This window comes from Prinia subflava, chromosome 12, assembly GCF_021018805.1.
Source record: "Prinia subflava isolate CZ2003 ecotype Zambia chromosome 12, Cam_Psub_1.2, whole genome shotgun sequence".
Lineage (NCBI taxonomy): Eukaryota > Metazoa > Chordata > Aves > Passeriformes > Cisticolidae > Prinia > Prinia subflava.
In genome coordinates, this window is record NC_086258.1 from 7,040,234 (window position 1) to 7,060,969 (window position 20,736).

Sequence of the window (20,736 nt, forward strand, 5' to 3'; positions counted from 1 at the left end):
TCCAACCACCCCCTCTTCCCCCAACACACACGCACGCAGCCTCATTTACAGCATCTTCGCCAGCAGAAGCCTCCCCAAAATATTCAGGGCACACCAAGCGAGGACTTACACGTGTGGGGAAACCCTCGTGACTGGAGATTTTTTTTTCCTCTCTCGAGCAAACATGAGCTCATGATTTTAATTTTTTTTTAAGCTCTTAAAGGAAAAAAAAAAATAAATAAAAGAGAAGCCCCGAGGAGCGGCATTCCCGGCTGCCGTTATCCAAGCGGGGGCAGCGGGACGGCGCGGATGCTGCACCGGGAGCCGCGGGGCCGCCGGGGCTGAAGGCTCCCGCTCGCATCCTCCTCTTCCTCGGGTGGTTTTCCCTCCCTCCTCCTCCTCCCCCCCTGCATTTCCTCCTGCACCTTTAAGAAGCCCATTGCCGCCGGTGGGATGGTGTGTGCTAAAGCTGCACAGAGGAAGTTACGCAGCCGGGATCAGGCACGGAGATAAAAGCTCCGATTGTGATTGAAAGTGAGAGCAAAAGGGATTTCAGCCTCGGCATTAACTTGCGAGGGGAGCCGGGATTGCACAAAGCTCCCCCGGCCATCTGCCCTTGGGGGCCGGCGGCGCAGCGCCCGCCCGCCGCGCTGGGCTGGGCAGGGCTGGGCAGGGCAGGGCAGGGCTGGGGGCAGTGTTTTTGGGGGTTCCCCCGGCCCCGAAGTTGGCTGCTCCGCCGGGAGCCCCGCGCCGCAGAGCTCCCTGCCGGTAAGGACCCGCAGCGCCGGGGATGGGGGGAAAGCGGGGGCGGAGGGGGGCGGGCAGCGCCGGCATCTGCCCCAGCCCCGATCGCTGCGCGTCCCCCCGCGCCTCCCAAGTTGTTGCCACGCTCTCCTGGGGTGTCCCGCTCTCTGTCCCCCTGCCCGGAGCATCCCCGTCTCCCCGCCGCGGGATGGGGGGTTTATTTTTCCCCGCTTCCGAGTTTGGGAAGCCGGGGGGCTCCCCCAGCCCGGGGCGCCGGCTCCCCCCGCGCCGCCGATTCCCTCCCCGGTCCGTGCAGCCCCCCAAAGTCCTTTAGTGCAAAAGGAACCGGGGAGGACGGGGCGGAGCGGGAGCGGCATCGGCTTTTGCCGGGAACCGCGAATCCATCAGGGAGAGCGTCGGGATGCGAGCGGGATTTCCAGGTTCGCACTGGGAGCGGCGCAGCGTTCTGCCCCCGGGACCGCGGGGTTCGGGCTCCCGTCCCTCCCGTCCCCCCGCGGGGCTCCCCAGCTCCTGTCCGGGCTCGGGGAAGGGATGGTCAGCCTGGAAAGAGAACAACTCCCGCTCCACGAGCGCGGGGGGAGAGCGGAGAGTTCACGGGGAGAGCAACACTTCTGAGAGAAAATTAAAAACTCCTTCATTGAGTTTACTTTCTGCTCTTAATCCGAGAGCGGCTCAGTTGTTGCTCAGCGTTGTCCCTTTATTTCAATAGGGTGTTAATCCAATAATAAGAAAAAAACCCGGAGCCAGCTAAGTCAAGACACAATCTAATTTTGTGTTTTTAATACTCCGGCTATCAGTCCCCAGTGAGTGCTGAGTACTCTTCAAAGAGAACAAAGAGCATTGATTCTATTTGTTCCCATGAACTGCAGTTTCTTAATAATATCAGGTGAAGATTTATCTTCTAAGAACCAAACCAAATCAAGCAGGGTGAAACCTTTAATTTGGGGAGGCTCTCTGCCCCGTTTGCAGTATGTTGGCTCATTCTAGAGCAACACTCCAACTATTTCTGCACAGGGACTGGACCTGCTAAGTGAGTGTTGAGCCACAGACTTCACCCCAAACCCGCTTGCCTGGCTGATGGACTGACTGTAAATGCATTTTTTCCCAGCAAATTTTCATTTCCCTGGGAATCTGTGACATTTAGCCAGCATAACAAGACACTAATAGATATTATAGATCCTTTCTACCTGTTGGTTTTTTTTTTCCCTGACAGCCATTCAAGTGCAAGATATAATTGTTGAGGCTGTGAAAATAGATCCATAAACTTAACAGCACTGGAGTCCTCATTAAAACTACCCTGCTTGTTTTCTACACAATACAGGAGTCTCTCACTCTCCGCTGTTATCAGGCACTTGGCAGTGACCAGCTTGATGTAATAATTAGGAACTGACTTGTTATCACTGAAAAGACAGCTCTGATGTAAGTAGGACTTACAAACACTGTGTCACCGTGGCTTATTATTTTTACTACATTTACTCATAATATAAAAATAGCAGCCAGTCTATTCTTTTTCTGGGAGTTTATTCAGGTCCAACGCAGCTATAACAGGCTCTTCGTTGAGAGCTGGCAATGAAACATGAGAGACAGCTTCTCTTTTCTGAACTCATTCATCTCAATCAGCAATCTTTCAAGCAAAAAGGGGGGAAAGGGAGATGGTAGCAGAGCGGTGTGAAGCCCCCGAACACGGATCAGTGCTTCTGTTAACCTGGAGTTTCTGAGCTTTAGTAACTGAGCTTCATGAGAAAGCAAATGCTAAGCATGCTGTTGAAACAGATGTGCCTCCGTTGTGAAAGAAAAGTTGGGGAAAGAAATAGAAAGGGAATTATCCAAAGGTGAATTCCTGTCCTGGATATGTGCCTCCCACCTTCTGGGATGAGATCTCCCTCCTGAATCTAATACTGAGAGAGGGTTTGACTTCTTCCCCCTCCCCGCTTTGGTTCCTTGTCATTTTGTTTTGTAATTACTTACAATTTTTATAGCTCTACTGGAAAGACAACAAAATTGCAGAAATGTTGTTCTAACCTGAAATGAATACTGGGAAGGTCATTGCTCTTTGTATTAGGTGAACCTAAATGTTATTAGGACTTTAAATTGTTTTTTATTAAATGTTATTGTTCAGATAAATCATATGTGGGGATGCTGGACAATGTATCTGTCTCCCCAGCTGTCTTATTTATTTGCTTATCTTTTTAGGACTATCAATTTGTCTGTCTGTCCCTACTCTGTCTGCATATTTCCCATCTTCTAATGACCCATAGCTGCTTCTTGATATTATTTGAAGACCCATTAGAGCTCCTGTTGTCCAGCTGCTGTTGCAAAGCAGATACCTTAAATTGGGCAGCGCTCCTTCCCTTCTCCCAGACAGCAGAAAAGCCATAAGCATCTTACTATGGATTGCTTTTTATTAAAGTTGTATATCTCCCTGTTACAAAAACCTGTCTGGTGGCAAGCCCAGCTGAGGGCTCTGCCTCCTGAGGGACCCCTGTTCTTCTTCTCCAACTGTTCCCCCTTGCTCTCTCCTAACTTGTCTTCCAATTTCTTGCAGGTCCCTCCTGCTGATGAGCTCTGCCTTTGCCCTGACCATGAAAGAGAGAGGAGATCTCAGGTAGCCCCATGGCTTGCAGCTGAAGGCTTTGGGGATTTGGTGCTCTGTTGCCAAAAGGCAGAATTGGACAGGAATCCTCCACAGGACACAGCAGGGGAAGCCAAGGCCAGCCCTGCCCCAGTCACCCCAGTGACCACCCTGCACCTGCTGGGACCAGCACGGATCTGGCACCTGATCTGTTCACGCTGACACAGCCATCCTTTGGGAAAAGGGAATTTTAGCTCCAAGCAGTGTCTCTTGTCAGAGCTGTGCTGATGACCAGATGCTCTCTTTATTTAATGTGGTAATGTTCAAACACCCCAATAATTAAGGCAGACACAGTTTAAGGCACTTTCCACAGCAACGCATTTGGAGCAGGAGGCTGAGGAAAACCTGATCCAGCACCATCTCACGGCCTCTCCAATTTACTCCTATCAAATTTCATCAGCAGCCCAGAACTTGATCTTTGTATTGATTGACTGGAGTCACCTCTAGATATTTTCATGCTGATTGGAAGACCTTTCGTACAATAAAAGGGGCAAAAATGAGGTTAAGGAAGACTTTTGACCACTGATCAGCAACTCTGGCCAAAACTTTCCCAATCAAGTGAATTGCAAAGTTGGCTTCTGTGCCCAGAGGAACTTTCCACGTCCAGACACAGCGCGCAGAGTGGGATCATCCCTGTTACTGTCTGGATCTCCTTCGACTGGAGCATTTTTAGATGAGGAGTTTCCATGCTGATCCCGAGAGCCACCCCTAGCCCAGTCGCCGCCTTCCTCGGGACTCTCGGCGCTGCCCTCGCCCAGGGGTCCCGCGCTTGGCCGCAGCTGCCATGCTCTACCTGGCTGCTCTCCTCGTGCACTGCGTCCCCCTGGCCATGGGGCAGTATGACATTTGCAAGTCCTGGGTGACCACGGACGATGGCCCCTCGTGGGAGTTCTATGCTTGCCAGCCCAAGGCCATGCGGATGAAGGATTACGTGACCGTGCGGGTGGACCCGGCAGGAATCACGTGTGGGGACCCTCCCGAGAGGTTCTGCACCCATGTAAGTGTTTCCCTCCTTATTTGCTGCCTTAGAACAAACTCTGCTGGTGGCTGGAGGTGGTGTCCAGCCCGGGTGGCACTGTAAGGACGTTCTGGGGTGGCCACGGTGGCCACTGCCTGGAGCTCTCGATCTGCTGAGCAGGGAGAGGGCACCCTGCCCACCCCAGGGCTGTGCCAGCCCTGCAGTAGGGATGGGGCTGACAGGCTGAGGGGAGGGCCAGGAGGAGCCAGGGAGGGCTGAGCAAGTGCTGGGTGAGGTCTGGGTTTTGGAAAAGCTCTGCTCACTGCAAGCACACAACCTGAGCTGCTCCTCTGCTTGCCAAAGTGTGGGGTGTGCTCGCCAGTCCCATCCCAAAGGGCTGCTCCAGCACTGCTGGGATTTTATAGGATGTGGGTAGGTGGTCTCAGTTTGAGGCAGAGTGAAGGGCAGGGCAGTGGGGTGGTTTGGCCCCTGCACACCCACAGCTCTGGCAGTTCCTCTGACACCCACAAATTTCACTAAAACCCCTGAAAATGTGGTTCTCCCTCTCTTCCAGCCTCCACATGAAAGGGCTCTGTGGACAGACATTTGCCCTTGTAGTTAAAATCTTTAACTTATTTTCTCTTAAATATTAATCATCGCATTTCATTCCGTGCACCACAAAGCTCAGCAGGAGCATTTGATTTATAATTCACAAGGCTTTACATTGTTAAAGAGTTCAGGGGTCAAAGCAAAGAGCAAAGCAGTAATGCCCCCTCCCAAAGGTCCCCCAGGAGTGGTCCAGGCACACGTTTAAGGGACAGCCACCAAGCCAACCCTTGCTGGCAGGGTTTCCACTGGGCTGAGCACTGGACAAGGAGTGTCTTCTAAAAGAGTATATTATTCTTTTATTATAATGAGAAGGGGAGTTCTCCCTCTAAATCAGTGCAGGGAGTCCCATTTTCTATTGCCAGTGCTACCCCTGGGCCCAGCCAGTCAGGGCACCTCTTGAAAATACAAGAGAAGAATGCTCCTTCATCACCAAGGAATGCCCAAACATTTATGATCATCAGAACATGCTGCCAGTAGTTACCCAGTTCCCTCCAGCCTGAGGGCTCTCATTAGTACCAAGGAAGACATTTCCACTAATTCCAGATAAGTAGCAGCTTTTCCTTTTAAAAGATCGTTTGAAAAGAAAGATTAAGTCCAAGGTTGCAAATAAAACCGTTAACTATTGATGGGTCAGTCTGTATTTCCATTTATCTGACTGGCTGCAGAAGGATTAAAAGGAGAACACCAGATTGCTTCCCACTCCACTCACTGCAGCTCTGTGCAAACCCTCTCTGGTTAAAGATGCTCCAGACTTCAGCTCCACTGACCTCCAAGGAAGCAAAAGACACAAACTGCAATCAGCTCTGTGCATCTCTTGATTCAGTCAATACCAAGCTGAAATCTTTCTATTCTGGGCACCGGCAGTATTTCCTTGTAGCGTACGCCTGCCATGTGCTGTAACACTTGCAAACACCGTGTACAGCCGTGAATGAGAGCTACACAAATGCAAAACATGGATTTGCCTTCCTGTCCCTGCCTCACCCCAGCCTGGCCTGGCTCTCGCTTCCCAAAGCAGAAACCAGCACTCACAGCAATGTCCCTGAGCAATTCCCTGGTGAAGAATCAAGCTAAGAACAGGAATAATATATGGCATAAAGGTATTTTTTAGATTTTTTGGGATGGGTTTGTGCCATACCACTGTATTCATGGCCCCTTCTCCTCCATCCTGCACCAGTGCTGTTCTCTCCAGAGGGCTAAAGAGTTATAAAAACAGAGGAAGAGCAGCCCTGCTGAGGTGAGCAAGGAGCCCACCCAGCACCCAGGGCACAGAGTAGGAGGAGGCTGCAGGAGAGCTCCAGGTTCCAACCCGGCCTTAGGACTGGGCTGGGAGGCCATCAAGCTAAATTTTCAGGGCCTCTGTCACCGAGAATGACACTTGGCCACTTACTGCTGAGCATCCCCTGATGGTCAGGGAGAGAGGAATCAGCAAGAATTGGCCCTTCCATCGCCGGTGCTGGGTGGTGACTTGACACCTATCGACGTGCAGGGAGGGGAGCCGAGCCCGCAGAGGATGTGAGCCGAGTTTTGCTCCCCCTGCACTAAGGAAGTGCTGGGCAAAAATCGATGTCCCTGCCCACGGATCGTTAGAGCCCCCGAGCCCCGGGCCTGGCTGCCAGGGGGAGGGCGAGCAGCTCGCACAGCTCCTCGCTGCCAGCCCGCTCAGGTGCCTTTTGGTGTCCTGTTATCCTTTCTCTTCAGGTTTTAATTATTTCCTTGTAACAGGTGGCTTCTCATAGGAGCCTGGCTTTCCAGCAGAGAAGTTCTTACGGTGACTGTATTGCTTTCTTAGGTGTCTTTCAAAGCAGCAGGGGACTGTCCGTGCAGTTAAACTCGCGTTACTCAGAATTAAGCGCAGCCCAGCGGGGCTCCTGCCCTGCTCAGACAGCTGCAATCAAAACTGAAGACACACAGACACCCCTGCATGCTCAAGGCAGCCAGACAGGAATGAGCTGCACCATATCCCTGTGCAGGGCAGGCCAGGAGCAGAGTCCTGGTGACAGTCAGGACCTTGTCACACAGCAAGTGTGTCCTGCCAGGCTGCACAGCCCACGGGAGCACGCACTGCCCTGCACAGCACCAGCAGAGCTCACAAGACTTCTGCACCAGGAGGCTTCAAGAGATGGCAGGAATTATTTGGAGGAACGTCCTTTGTGTTTTATAGGAATTCTGGTCACATCTGGCTGCTTCCTTCTGATTGGGAAGCGTTTTGCTGCTTATTGAAGTCAAGGGTTTTGCTTTTTCCACAGTTTCTGAACCTGTTCCTGTTCGTGTCAGTGCCTCCCTGGCAGGGTCACCTGAAAAATGAATTGTACTTTGCCACCTGGCAGGGCAGGGGGAGTGGTGGGAGCAGGAAGACAGATGGATAAGTAAATAAAAGCCTGAATGAAACTGAAAGTGGGACTGAAAGACTAATAGGGAACAGATCTTTCAAACCAAGGATGTCGAGGGAGGGGTGAGACTCCAAAGATCACAGGCAGGGCATGGCACGGGGCAGCTGAAGGTGATTTCAAAGGACAGGGGTTTGCAGGGCAGGCCCAACTGGGAAATGGCCAAGCTGCAATCCCCGTGGGGCAGAGGGGAGATGTGGTGTTCCTTCACCTTCCCACCTCCTGGGCAGGAGGAGGAGGCTGGCACTGCTGGCAGGCTGCTCCCAGGTGTTGAGATGCTCTGAGATGCTGAAGCACTTCTTTGATACCGAGCAGGGACCTTTGGGAGTTTCACTTCCGAGCGTCAGCATTCTGCACACAGAATAAAAATTCCTCAGGTTTTGTGGGGAATTTGTACAGTGGGGAGCAAACAAACACCACAGCCCAGTCCCAGCTCCTGGCAGCTCGAGGGGTTTCCAAATCATTCCAGCAGAAACAAGGAGAGGTGTTCATAACAGACACCACACTCATTATGGGATGGTTTTGCTGCTCTTTGACATCCCAGTGAGAGCACAGGGAACCCACCTTGCTGCAGAGATGGGAGCCTTTCCCTCCCCCAGAGGTGTCGAGACAGTATTTCTTGTTCTGACAACACTCTTTGATGCAGGGCCGAGCTCTCAGCCCATATTGATGGGTCAGGGGTATTTTTATTTGGCGTCAGCATTGTTTCATCAGCTAATAGAGCTTGTTGACTTTGGCACGGGTACATGAAAGGAAAAAGCTTTATTTATTCATTACACACGCAGCCAAATTGGATGTTTAGTTTAATTCTTAGCTAAACTTTTCTGAATGACATGTGGTTATAAGGCTTGTACTAAAGGACTGTTTCTCCTGTGGACTGGTGCTAAAATTGGAAAAAGCAGACAAACCTTTGGGCTAAGAAACTCTTTTCCCTGCATTTTTAGCCCATCTCATACAACTCTACCCATCTATATCTTCGTACACCTGTTTAGGTGCAAACAAGAGATTATGGGTTTAGGGATGATTAAAAGCCAAAAGTTTTAAAATAAGAAGGGAAAAGCCAAAGTTTTTAAGGTAAAAAGGGAAAAAATTGCTTCAGCAATGCTCTTCTAAAAGCATTTTTAAAGATGCAACATGTTCTGGTGGTTAAAGGATGGATTAATCCCTTCTGGTACCCTGAGCAGAGACCCACAGCCCTTTCCTGGCCCACCACAGTTCAGCCTTGTTTAGAGTAGAACCAGGGGGCAAAGCACGAGGTGTTCTCAGCCTTTTGACTGCCCTGGGCTTCAAGGACATCCTTTGGGCTAAGCAGAGCCTGTATACAAGTCTAATAGAAAATCCTTTCCAAGAAAAGCAGATATTCTCCCTCCTCCTGGAATAAACCAGCACTACCCACTGCTGGTTGCAAACCCATCCTTGGCCGTAGCAGAGGAGTTGGAGCCTTTGCCCTTCCTTGTGGAACCCATATGGCCCTGGGGACGATCACTTTGCCTTTATGCCAAAATTCAGCAGCACAAGAAATTCACTCTGTGCTGTCAGGTCACCTGTGACACCCCTGGCAGGGCTGGGGGGATGGAAAGGCTGGACTTGGTTTTCAGAGCTGCAAAGTGCTAACAGCCCCTCTTCCCCAAATTAACACCTGGAAAAAGCTCCCCTTTCCTTTGAGGAAAGCCTGGAAAAGACAACTTGCTGCCATTTCCACCCAGAGGAAGATTTCCCAGTTCACCCCTTGCACCCTTGCTTTTGAGTGTGGGAGAAAGAGCTGGAGCCTTTTGGTTCTGTTCCCACCCTTAATCACTCCTCAGCATCAGGGCTGCTGCAGAGGACACTGTTTGAAGTCAGGATCAGTGGCCCCTTGCCCTTGGGGCCAGACCCTTGGGTTGTTCATTATTAGCTGCTCAGCAAATTACACACTGCTCCTCTCCTGCCACTGAGGCTACTTCAGAGTGCCAGCAGGATCTGGGTCTTTTAAAAGGAGAGGCTTCACAGAAAAATGAAAGAAGACAATTCAGCTTCAAATTAGAGAGTGCTGAGCAAACGGGATTTTCCCTCAACAGCCTGTAACAATTTCCTTAAATGCCCAGTTCGGGATTCATCTTGTTCTAAAGTGGGATGCTACTCCCCTAACAAGGATCATTTCCACTTGCTGATGGAAAAGACACTGTGATAAAAATGAAGCTGTCAAGTAGATTTAATTGGTACAGTGAGCAGAAAGTTTCCCCCTACCTTGAAGGTGCTCAGGAAGAGTAAACTACTTGTAAGAAAAGCTTTGCTCTTCAAAGGGATCAGTGTCCAGATGGGAAAAACAGAGGAGAATGGACTGAAGATTTGCTGGGAACTGTGGCCAGAGCTGGGAGAGCAGTTCTTACAGCAGCCCTTATACTGCAGCTCCAGGTACCACAGCTTTCCATAGCCAACTTTTGAAGCCAAAGGTATTCAGGGAAAACCTTCCTATTTATTTACTTTAAAATCTGCATTGTGTTCTATAGCATAGATATGATTCTCCAATAAACTCTAAAAAGGATTTCTCCCTACAGAAAATCCTGCCTGAGGGGGAAGGACCCTCTCTGGATCCTACCCCGCTCTGGTTTCCCTGAGTGAAAGTCCAGTTCCAACCTTAGTTTCAGATCCCAAACCACCCTTTTACCACCAGCCTTTTGAGACGTGGAGCTTTGGCTGACCCAGTTACTCTGGCAGTTCAACACAGAGCGCAGGTTTCTGTGTTGGAAAACACCAAAGAGGCTTTTTCCTCCCCAAAGCGCACAGCACTGCTGGGTGACAATTCTGGAGATGTCTTTGGGGAGAAGCTACTGCCTGCAAAGCCCTGGCAAACAGCAGTCTGGACTTCCAGCCTTCACCCCAGGTAGATGAGCAGCCCTGCAGCCTCAGACATGTCCCATGAGGTTCCCACTCGTGCCCCCTCTTCCAGGCAGGGCCACCAGCACGGCCAGAGGGGACAATTGCAGCACTGACCCCGCTCCTGCCCTGCTCCACTGCCCTGCCCTTTGCTTGCTCCAGCATTTGGCACCAGTGCCTGTGCACATCTGCTCAGTGCTGCCCGCAGCCAGGCTTAGGGGAACCTCTGCCTTTTGGCTCGGGGGTGGATTTCTGCTTTGCTCAGCCCCACAGGAGGGGCCTGCCCGGGGCTGCTGGCGCAGGAGCTGAGCTCTGCAGAGTCACCGGGCTGGGGCTCAGCCCTGCTGGCTCCCACCCGTGCAGGAGCCTCCCAGGGCAGCCTTCCCTCTGCTCCCCTCCGTGCAGCAGCTCCACGCTCCATCCCAGCTCTCCAGCCTCTGCCTGGACGCTGCACACCCCAGAGCAGTGGGTCTGTGCTGCCCTGGTGCTCCAGGGGATGCTGCCACCACCGTGCCCAGTCCTGCCTTGACACTTCCATGTCCCGAAGGGGGAATCAGCACAGATTCAACTGGTTTCTACTCCAGCCAAAGGGTTTGTAATGCCCATCTGCTGGCTGAGTCAGCTGCTCCAGCTCTGTGGTGCTGCCAGGTGGGAGGTTTGGGGAGCCCTGTCCAAGGCGAGGATCGCTGTCGGGGTCTCAGGGACAGCCAGGACACGTTTTGGGCTGACACAACCCAAACCTCTGACAGGCACCTGCTGAATTGTCCCTCTGAAACAGAGCACAAAGCAGCCAAATGCTTTGCACACAACAGCAAAGGCAGAGCTCCTGATGCAGCAGACAGACACAGGAGCCCTGATCAGAGGCTGGCGTGGGTGCAGGGGCATCCATCACCCAGCTGTGCCCCCTCCACACAGGCTCTGGGGAACATCTGCACCTCCCTTTGAGGAGCACAGCAGAGCCTGCACTCCCTCCCCTTTCCCACCCCCGGGCTCTGCGTCCTGCCCTCCCCCATTCAAACTATCAGGGCCTCTCTTACAGAATAAATTATTAATAGCGGCGTAGCGAGCCTCTCTGCAAAGGCTGCATGTATTGAGCTTACAAGGCGCACAGGCTTTTAGAGAGCAGGACACTTTTCCTACTTCCTAAGCATTTTCTTAGCCCCGAATCAATAATGCACTCGCAGCCCTGCACACAGGTCGCTGCTGCTGTGCTCCTGCTGCTCGGGGCTGCGGACACGAACACATCTCTGTAGCAAGATGCAAGGGCTTAATAATCTGGCAGGGAAGGGATGGGGCGGAATCCAAGCAGCTTAATTTGTAAACAAGCTTCAGGGAAGTGCCCTGGGAAGAGCAAAGCTTGCAAGTCCCCGGTACAGCAAGTCCGAGTTTGGAGACAAGCTAAAAAGCAGTCAATGGGATTAAAGTGCCGCGGTTTTGAACGCGTGCCCGCGGCTGCCAGCTGAGGGGTGTCTGGTGTGTCATCCTCTGATCCCGGGCCCTGGGTCCCCGCTGCCACAGGGGGGATTTGAGGGGTGCAGCCCCGGCAGGGCGGTGGGGGTGGAGGTGAGCCCGGGGCGGGGTCAGAGCGGCTCACCGGGGGATTAGCAGTTCGCAAAGAAAGAGCTGCTCAAAAATGATTCCATGGGAGGCCGGGCTGCCGCGGGTGATGTGTGTGTATCCCCAGCACAGATGAGATTATCTGCTTAGGAGTGGAATTTTCCGGGCGGCGTTAACCCTTGTACCGCCCCCAAATCAGCCGCGCACGCCCCTGGGGACAGGGCAGGGGATGCGGCTGCCAGGACACCCCGGGGCTCGGGAAATGGCTTTGGAAATGGCTTTGGAAATGCTTCAGGCCACTCTGCAAACAGCGTGCTTGGGGCTCTTCTTGGAGAGCTCACCCGTGGGCTGGTTTCAGGCTGGAGCCTGAAATTCCCCGTGCAGCCAGATTTTCTGTTTCTGGCTTAGCCGGAGTGGGCGTGAGGGGATTTGTGCCGGCCAGGACAGGTGACTTGGGTCAGCCCCTGTGCGTGACAAGCCGCATCTCCCTCTGGGTCCTCCCTCCGTGGAGAGGATGCTCCTTCCTGCCTGGATGTCGCCCTTTTGCCGAGGCTGTGTCATTTACAGTGCAAAGACCAGTTCAGACCCTTTTTGTGAGGTGCTGCCAGCCCACAGGGAGAGTTTCAGACAGCGTGGGATGAGAGCAGAGATTCCCTTAGAATCACATCAAGGCTGGGTGAGGGAGCCACGACTTTGCCCTGCCGTGGGATTTCAGCCCTCAGAAAGGTGGGGAGCCCTCAGTGCCTGGTGAAGCCGCTCCTGAGATCCCTGCCTGCCTCGATTTCCCCGTCTGGAGCCAGGGCACTGCCACCAGCCCGCCCTGTCTGGCACGGCGATGTCTCTCCAGGGCCGGTGGAGAGAAGGGCACGGTGCTGAGCCTGGATGAAATACGAACGAGATGCTTCTCGAATTCAGAGCAGGCAGGAGGGGGAAGGGGAAGAGCAGCCACGGGTAGGGCTTGAATCTCTTCTCCGGCGGAGAGACGGGCCCAAGGGAGCCGCAGAGCCTCGAACGAGCGGCGCTGCTCGCTGAATGAGGAGCTGCTCCGGGCCAAAGGGAAGAGGCCAAACACAGAAATGTGTCGCTGAGCGCGTCCCGGTGTCGCTGCCGGGGTGGGCTGTGCTGACTCACGCTGTGCCAAACCCCGCAGGCAGGCACAGCCCGGCCCGGCCGGGTCACCTTGGGCTCGGACAGCCCCGGATCCGGCAGGAAGGGGAAGGAAGCGGAGGAGCAATCAATCCCCCCAAACCACGGCCCGGGAGAGATGGAGGGTGTGACATTCGGCTGAGCCAGAATTAGCAGCAGATCTGTGGAGGGACCCCATTTCCACCCTATTAATAATTCATCCCAGCTCTGCCTTTACCTGCTCATAAACAGCAAACAGCTTGTTAGCGAGGACGGTTTTCTCCCCTTTTGCTGCCTCTGCCTGAATAAAAGCCCCTTGCAGATGGCTGGGGGAGGGAGGGGACAGGGGAAGGACACATGAGTGAGCAGAACACCCCACCAGCCCCCCCTGAGCTTTGAATCCCATCCCATCCCATCCCATCCCATCCCATCCCATCCCATCCCATCCCATCCCATCCCATCCCATCCCATCCCATCCCATCCCATCCCATCCCGCCCTTCCCCTGCAGAGGTTAAGCTGTGAAATACCCCTCACCAAGGGTGCCCTGCCAGAACCTTCCTATCCACACGGGCCCCCCCAAAAGGTCCCTTTGGATGGGCACAGGGATGAGGGGAGTGATGCCTGGAGGATGTGCAGATGAAGGCTCTGCTGGAGCATTCCCGAGTGGCTCTCAGGCAGCCCAGGGGAAAACTGCATCTTCTGCCTTGTGAGACAGCTCCTGTCTTATCTAAAATATAAAGAGCTTGACCAAAGAGGTATTTTTAAAACAACGACAAGAAAAAAAGTAGAAAAGGTAACATCTTGAAGAAAGACTCCCCAGGGTCTCCACAGTCCAATGCTGTGGTGCTGGCTCCATTAGGGACCTGTCCCTGCATCCCAGAACTGTTCCTGAGATGTTTTCCAGGTTCAAGTCACAGCTGTGCAGTGGGGACAGCTCACTGAGGGGACAGTGCACGAAGCGTGGACCTGGCCAGGCAGATCTCAGTGTCCCCCCATGTCCCTCAGAGGAGGGCACAGACCTTCACCTGGGCTCACAGGGAAGGGGATTTCTGGGGCTCTTTGGCATAAGAGAGGCCTTGTATCTCTCCTGATCCCTCTCCCAGCCCTCTCTGCAGTGAGTTATGCCACTTGCCAGCTGTTGGAAATAATCGCTGTAAATTAATTACGGTTGTTTCACCCCTCTGATCCCTCCCAGCCCATGAATAGAGTGAAAATTAATTGTCAGGGAGTATTTCCAGCTCTCTTAGAGTCCCACCTTGGCCACTGGCAGGTTATGGTTTATGCCCTAAAGCAGGAGATTTAATTACTCACAAATGTTATTTTTGATCATAAAATCACCTTGTCTTGTCATAAATCCAGACAGAGCAGTTGAACCCTCAGCTCAGGAGCAGCAGGAGTGAGAACACCCTGAAATGTCATTAGGGTGAGCCTGTGTTTTCTCCTGGGTAATTCTGTTTGGGAAGCAGCATCACGTCCTGGAGTGATTATTGGAAGAAAAGCCAAGGAAGTCTCCCAAAACACACATCTCTCAGGGTGGCCCTGCTCAGAAATCCGTGCTGCAGAGACTAGGCTGAACTCTGTCACTGGGGGGGTTAAGGGTGGCTGGCACTGGGGCTGGGTCAGTGCTCAGAGGGTGATTTCCCTGTGCTGACTGACACCACAGCAAACCCCCAGCCCAGCCAGGAGGGGCACAGAGATCCCTGTGAAGCCCCGGCAGAGGCAGGAAAGCTGGGGCAGGGGATGGAAGGGAAGCCCTGCAGCTCAATCTCAGCGAGAGCTGGGGGCACTCAGTGGAGGATAAATCAGGAAGGAAAATGTGCTGGGAAGGTCATTTCAGCTCTGTCCTGTGGGGCCAACAGATCCAACATGGAACAAAACTGGGAGAGGAATGTGTTCCAGAACACACAGCACAGGCAGGGATGGCGTGGGCTGGCCCTGCTCCCCTCTGCAAGTTGGGGACCCCCATGTCCCACGGCCCCCAGCCCTCCCTGTGACAGACAGGGCTGCTCAGGGAAGGACAGGCTGCAGGACACCTGCAGTGCCACTGCTCCACAGCAGGGACATTATCAGGGCAGCAGGGATCAGGTGCACGTGGAGATTTTGCTGATCCCTTGGTTTTTTGCAGGATTGGGAGGAAATTTGATACCAATTTCAGGACTCAGTCGCAGCACGAGGAAACGCGGGGACTTGGTGAAACTCATCTGCTGCCCTTTGAGCAGAAATTCAAAGGCAGTGCCCTGGGTGTCCTGAGGGAAACAGGAGGGCCTTGGGTATCCCAAGGGAAGCAGGAGAGCCTTGGGATGCTCCTGAGAGCTCCTTAAGCATCACAGCTGGATGGGGTGGGGGCTACGAGGGAATTGTCCTCTCCTGGATGGAGGTGGAGGTTCAGACCAAGGTTTCCTTGGTCACAAGCAGTCCCAGGAAGGAGGCAGGGAGGTTCCTGTGCTGTCACCTGCTTTTCCTGGCTCTGCAGGCTCTTTGGGGGTCTCAAAGAGCCCCCCAGTCCCACCAAGCAGCAGCACTTACAGAGACACCCCAGGTCTGAGAGGTGTCTGGTTGGGTTTGAGATCCAGGTCTTAGAGGGAAAAACCACTCCAGGAGAAACCCACACAACAGCACCGATCTTTGTGCTGAAGAAACACATTTAACTTTTTCCCCTTTAATAAAAATCTTCCTATAAAACACCGAGGATTTCCATCCCCCAGCCCCAATTAAAAGAATACCAAGTTTTGTTTCCCAAAACTCACCCAAATTGACGAGACCTTGTCATTACTCTTACTAGGAGGCTGTAATTAAAAACAAGTGGGTCCCAGGGTGCTCTAGGTTTTGGCAGAGGCCTTGGATTAAATTCCATCAAGCAGAAGAGACCCCCCAAAAGCAAAGGAAGTCCAGGAGGGTTCCCAAGACACCCTTAAAAAATCACACCAGGTATGAGAGCTGTGACTGAGCATCCTTGGCTGAGCAGTACAAACTCTCCCATCATCTACTCATTTTTCTTTGCTCAAATCTCGTTGGATTTTTGTTTCCCTTTTAATATTATTATTATTATTTTTCGTATTTTTCTCCACTGTGCAGCTAGTGGTTGCAATTGCTTTCCAGCTTCCCTTTGGCATGGAGATCTAAAAGCTGCAGTCTTATTTCTGTGCTGCTTTCACCATTCACAACAGATGTCTAGTTTGTTTAAAATATTCAACAGCCTAATGATTAATCAAGCAATTGCACCTACAAAAATATATAATTTTATGCTATGAGGCTTAAAAATTGTATTATCTGCTAGGAAAAAAAAAAAAAGGCAACTTTTACACTCATTAAGAGCCCTAAAAACCATCTGGGCTTTGTAAAACTGAGGCCTTTTGTTGTGGCTGGTTTCCCCCATTCCCCCCCTTCCCAGCAAGGTGGGGAGCAGCTTCTCTGCAGCATCCTGGGTTCCTGTCATCCTGCTTTGTCAGACCAATATCTTGTTTCTTTAAGAAATCCTCCTCCTCAAGGAGCAAGTCTCTGCTGTCACCTTCAGAAAGTTCCTTTTGCAGCATTTCTGCCCAGAAAATGCCCAGACTGCAGGCACCAAGGGCTGGGTCAGCAGTCACCAGGGCTGGGACACATTCCCAGCTCAAGGACTGGGCCCATGGGGACCTCCTGGGTCAGGACAAACCTGGGTCAGGACAAACCCGAGTGTCACCCCAGGCTGGGGATGAAGGATTGAGAGCAGCCCCAAGGAGGGTTCAGACTCCCAGCATCTGAAGAGGGTCTAGAGGAAAGATGAGGTTCTCTTTATTATGAATTGTAGTGTTAGGGCAAGGGATAATGGTTTTAAACTAAAAGAGAGCAGATTCAGATTGGCTGTGGGGAAGAAAACTTTTATAATGAGTGTGATAAATATTGGCATGGTCAAACCTCAAAGGTGATGGATGGCTCATCTGTGGAAACATTCGAGGTCAGGTTGGACGGGGCTTTGAGCAGCCTGACCTAGCTGAAATGTCCTTGCCCATGGCAGGGGGCTGGACTAGATGACCTTTAAAGGTCCCTTCCAACCCAGACCATTCTCTGATTTGGCTCACAGAGGCACAGCCTTACCACAGTGCTATTTTTTAGGACACCATGTCCTCAGTGAGGCTCTCACAGTTTGTCCCCTGGAGATTTGCCCTTTTGGGCTGAGCTGGAGCTAAGCAAGGCTGCAACACTCTTTGGTACAACCCCAAAAAGTGCTGGAGAGCCTGAAACCTGCAATGTTAGTTGCTGTGAGGACACTCACGACTGATTTAATAGCGTGAGACTCAAAGTGAACTGGTTTATTTTAAGCTCACTGAGACCAAGTTTGCCTGGCTAATGCATCCTGACTTTTAGATTGAAGACTTAAATATCTCAAGACTTTGGACAGATTCTTTGGAGGACACACGGCTTGGAGGAGGAAACCAGATTCAAAAATAATACCTGGAATTGTTTCAATAGTGCTAAATCTGATCTTACCAGGACCAACGGGGCAGCCAAAACGTGGCCATCTGTTTCCGCTCCCCCCTGCCCTCCTGGCTGACTCCAAACCACCCCCCAAGCAGAAAAGGCATCGAGCATCCCGCAGAGGAAGGACAATTCAATAAACCTAACCCCAAAAAGGAACACTTCATTTTAGCAGAGGAAGCCGTAGTGGTGTGACTCACTCGGCGGCTTTCGAGGCTCTCCCCCACCTTGCAGCGCTCTCACTTGGAGGTGATTTTTGAGTTTGCTCTGTTAGAGCCATGCCCTCCCTGAGCCTTTTGCCTCCCCAGAGCATCAGGGTGGCTCAGGAGATCTCTGGGGTGCTGAGCTGGGCTGAGCACACTCCCAGGTTGGGGAGGCACCCGGGGTTGTGCACATCCATCCCTGGGAGGAGCAGACAGGCAGAGTTTTCACTCCTCTCCTCCCTGCTCCCAGCCCTGCCAGGGCCGTGCCAGGCCAGCCTGGTCCTCCAGACGGGACGTGGCAAGGGGGATCATGCTTGATCAGGCTCAGTTGCTTCCCCCCCTGCTCCAGGGAAATCTGTCCCGCCTCCCATCCTGGCCAGCCTTCTCTGCTCTGGGTAATGTTTCCTTATCGTGCTTTCATCACAGAGTCCTTCGTTTGTTGAATTTGGGCACTCCAAAGAAAGCAGTGATGGGAGCATCACCCACAGCCCTGGAGGTGGCCACTGTGGCCGTGCTGGGGCAGCTCAAGTGGGAAATACTCAATGAGATCCATCTCCCACCAGCTCGAGGGCTGTGGCTGCTGCACACAAGGTAGGGAAGGCTCATGGCAAGAGCTCTCTTGGCAGGACAGCTCTGAGACACAGACTCTGCTCAGACAGAGCCCCTGAGCAGCAGGGCACGTTTGTCACAGAGTTTTCTGCTGCCATCCCAAGCCAATTCTCCACCTGCTGCACCCTCCTTCAGACAAGTGGCAAAAATGGACCTCTGGGATGGTCTTTTCAGGAGTGTCCTATTAAGCCATCTGTATGGCCACACTGACAGGAGGACCATACTGCAGCACAATATGTTGCCTCAGCACAGGAAACACACTCAGAGCCCCCTGCACTTCAGCTGAGGGGGGATTTTCTGCCTTTTCCCCCAGCCACCACGGCAAAGCTGTGCTGAGAGGCAGCTCCATCCCCCCAGCAGGGAGCTGTGTCTCATTAGCAGAGGTAAACAATTCCTCTGAACGTGACGAGTCAGGAGAGCATATTAAATATGTCAGTGTCTCAGGATTTTTAAATCCCTACTCCAGAACAGCTTGTTGTGGCAGGACAGGATCCCCCAGCACAGCTCAGAGCCTCAGCTGCCATCTCCCCCTCTTTGAGGGGGTTGTGGGGTGCCCTCACCCCTCAACCTCACCCACGCAAGCAAGCCTGAGCACTCTACTGATTTCCCTTGCTCCGTTATCACAGTTGCAAACTAAACAAATAAATAAATAAATCACCAAGCTATTTGATTTTAAAACATCAACCCCAGCACCTGCTTTTGAGCGTCCTCCCTGCTGCAGGCTGGGCACCACCCCAGAGCTCAGCACCTCCTGTCCCAGCCCTTCCTGCTGGCACCCACGGAGGTGACAAAAGCCACACGTGGCCCAAGCTGAGGCTGTGACAGGAGGAACAAACCCCAGCGTGGCATTTGCAGCTCCACTGCCAGGCAGGGGTGTGTCAGGGCGAGGCTGGGCTGGGAGCAGTTTGAGTTTTGACCTGTTTTATCGTGTGCTGCTTTCCCCCGTGCACACAAGCACAAACACGACGTGTGCTGTGTTTGCAGGAGTCCCCTCGTGCCCCCCAGGCTGCCTGCCCTGCTCAGGAGCCTGGTTCTCATGTACAGATCAGCACTCACTGCTTTGTTTTCCCCCCGTGCTGACAGAGCAGCCTCCTGCCTTATTTACACTGTGCTGCTCACACGCTGCTGCAGACACAGAATTATTTGTGTCCTCAGGAGTTTGTGGCCTCCACTGACTTTGCAAACAGTTGTTTGCCTTCAGTGCACATCTCTGAGCCCTGAGGAGGCACCAAAGGCCCTTTGCAGACACGGAGTGGAGAAGCTCTGAGTGGTTTCCAAGACCCTTGGCTGCCTGGCTGGAGGTGGCAAAGCCCAGGTTTTCCAAAGCTCGTTGTGTTACTCAGAGGTTACTCAGAGCACAGCCCCACTTTGCACCTGAGAGCATCCACTTGTGCCAGCCAGATCCCCTCCCCTGCTGTGCCTGGGAATGCACAGGGCACCCCAAAAGCAGCTCACAGGCACTCAGACCCCAACAATTCCCCAGGTCAAAGCAAGCCATGGACACAGGAGCAGCCTCTTCCCACACCTGCAGCAGCCAGGGACACAACCAACCTGCTCAGATCCTCATTTTTTGGAGCCTCCAGGTACCAATATCGGCTCCCTGCACCCTGGCACAGCCCTGGCACTGCAGGAATTCCCCAGGGCCAGGCAGGAACACGCTGATCCCCACACACAGCACCTCCCCATGGCTTCCAACCACACACAAAGCACCCACAAACCAAAGCACAACGCCCAGCTCGGTCTTACCTTGAAAGCTGCTGTGCTCGGGAGAGCCAGACCTCACACCCCAGCAGGCTCCTCACCTCCAGCCAGCTCCGAGCAGCTCCAGCTGCTTTATCACCTCCTCCTCCTCCTCTGCCAGGTGCCTCTGCCTTCCTGAGAAGGGTCCCACAGCAGCAGAGCCTGCTGTCATACCAACCCCTCTCCCTCCCCAATCCTTTGGATTTTGATTCTGAGAGGGAGGCAAAGTGACAGCAAAGAGATGCTTCATATGCAAAAAAAGAGGATTTGCAGCGTGTTGCAGAGTTTTTTGTGGTCTGTACCCACCAGAACACAATCCCCAAGGCAGGTGGGACCCACATGCTCACTCCTGGGGGCAGAGGCTGCAGGGCAGTGATGCTGGGCTTTAACAAACATATCGGGTGAGCAGTAAATGCATTGGCACAGCTGCCCACCCCCAAAACTTCAACATGTGGTGTGTGACCTTGACACAGTGTCCTAGAGCAGCTCAGCATGAGGAGGTGTGTCCCTGCAGAACACACCAGCCTGGCTGTGCACGGGCACTTGTGGGCAAAACGGGATGGCTGGATGCTCCCTCCCGCTGTGGAGGGGACATTGTCCCCTGGATGGGGTGAGCCACCCTTCCCACCCTCTTCCCTGTGGGTAGGTGAGGACCAAGGCACCAGGAGCACAAATCTCTGCTCTCTCTGTTACTGCTCAGTTCTGTCCCAGCTGGGAGCTGGAGAAATTTGGTTTCCGTCCTCTAGCTGTGCTCAGAGGCACTGAGGGGATGGTGTGTCCCTGGCCTTTTCAGCATCAGGAGCCATGAGAGGCAGGGGTGTGCTTGGGGGCTTTTAGCCATTCTGTTCCCCCAAGGAGAC

At 53.0% G+C, this 20,736-nt stretch overlaps 1 protein-coding gene across 3 annotated transcripts in view; it reads left to right on the forward strand.

Moving 5' to 3' along the window:
- The first annotated feature begins 388 nt into the window (after positions 1-388).
- NTNG2 (netrin G2) overlaps positions 389-20,736 on the forward strand; it is a 47,538-nt gene continuing 27,190 nt past the window's right edge. The window contains exons 1-3 of one of the 3 annotated variants that reach the window (XM_063409774.1): positions 393-747; positions 1,958-2,163; positions 3,290-4,373. In XM_063409774.1, the coding sequence (XP_063265844.1) occupies positions 4,161-4,373 (213 nt within the window). In that variant the 5' untranslated portion in view covers positions 393-747; positions 1,958-2,163; positions 3,290-4,160. Of the gene's footprint in view, positions 748-1,957; positions 2,164-3,289; positions 4,374-20,736 lie in introns of all 3 variants that reach the window. The other 2 variants (XM_063409775.1, XM_063409773.1) reach the window with 2 other exon arrangements.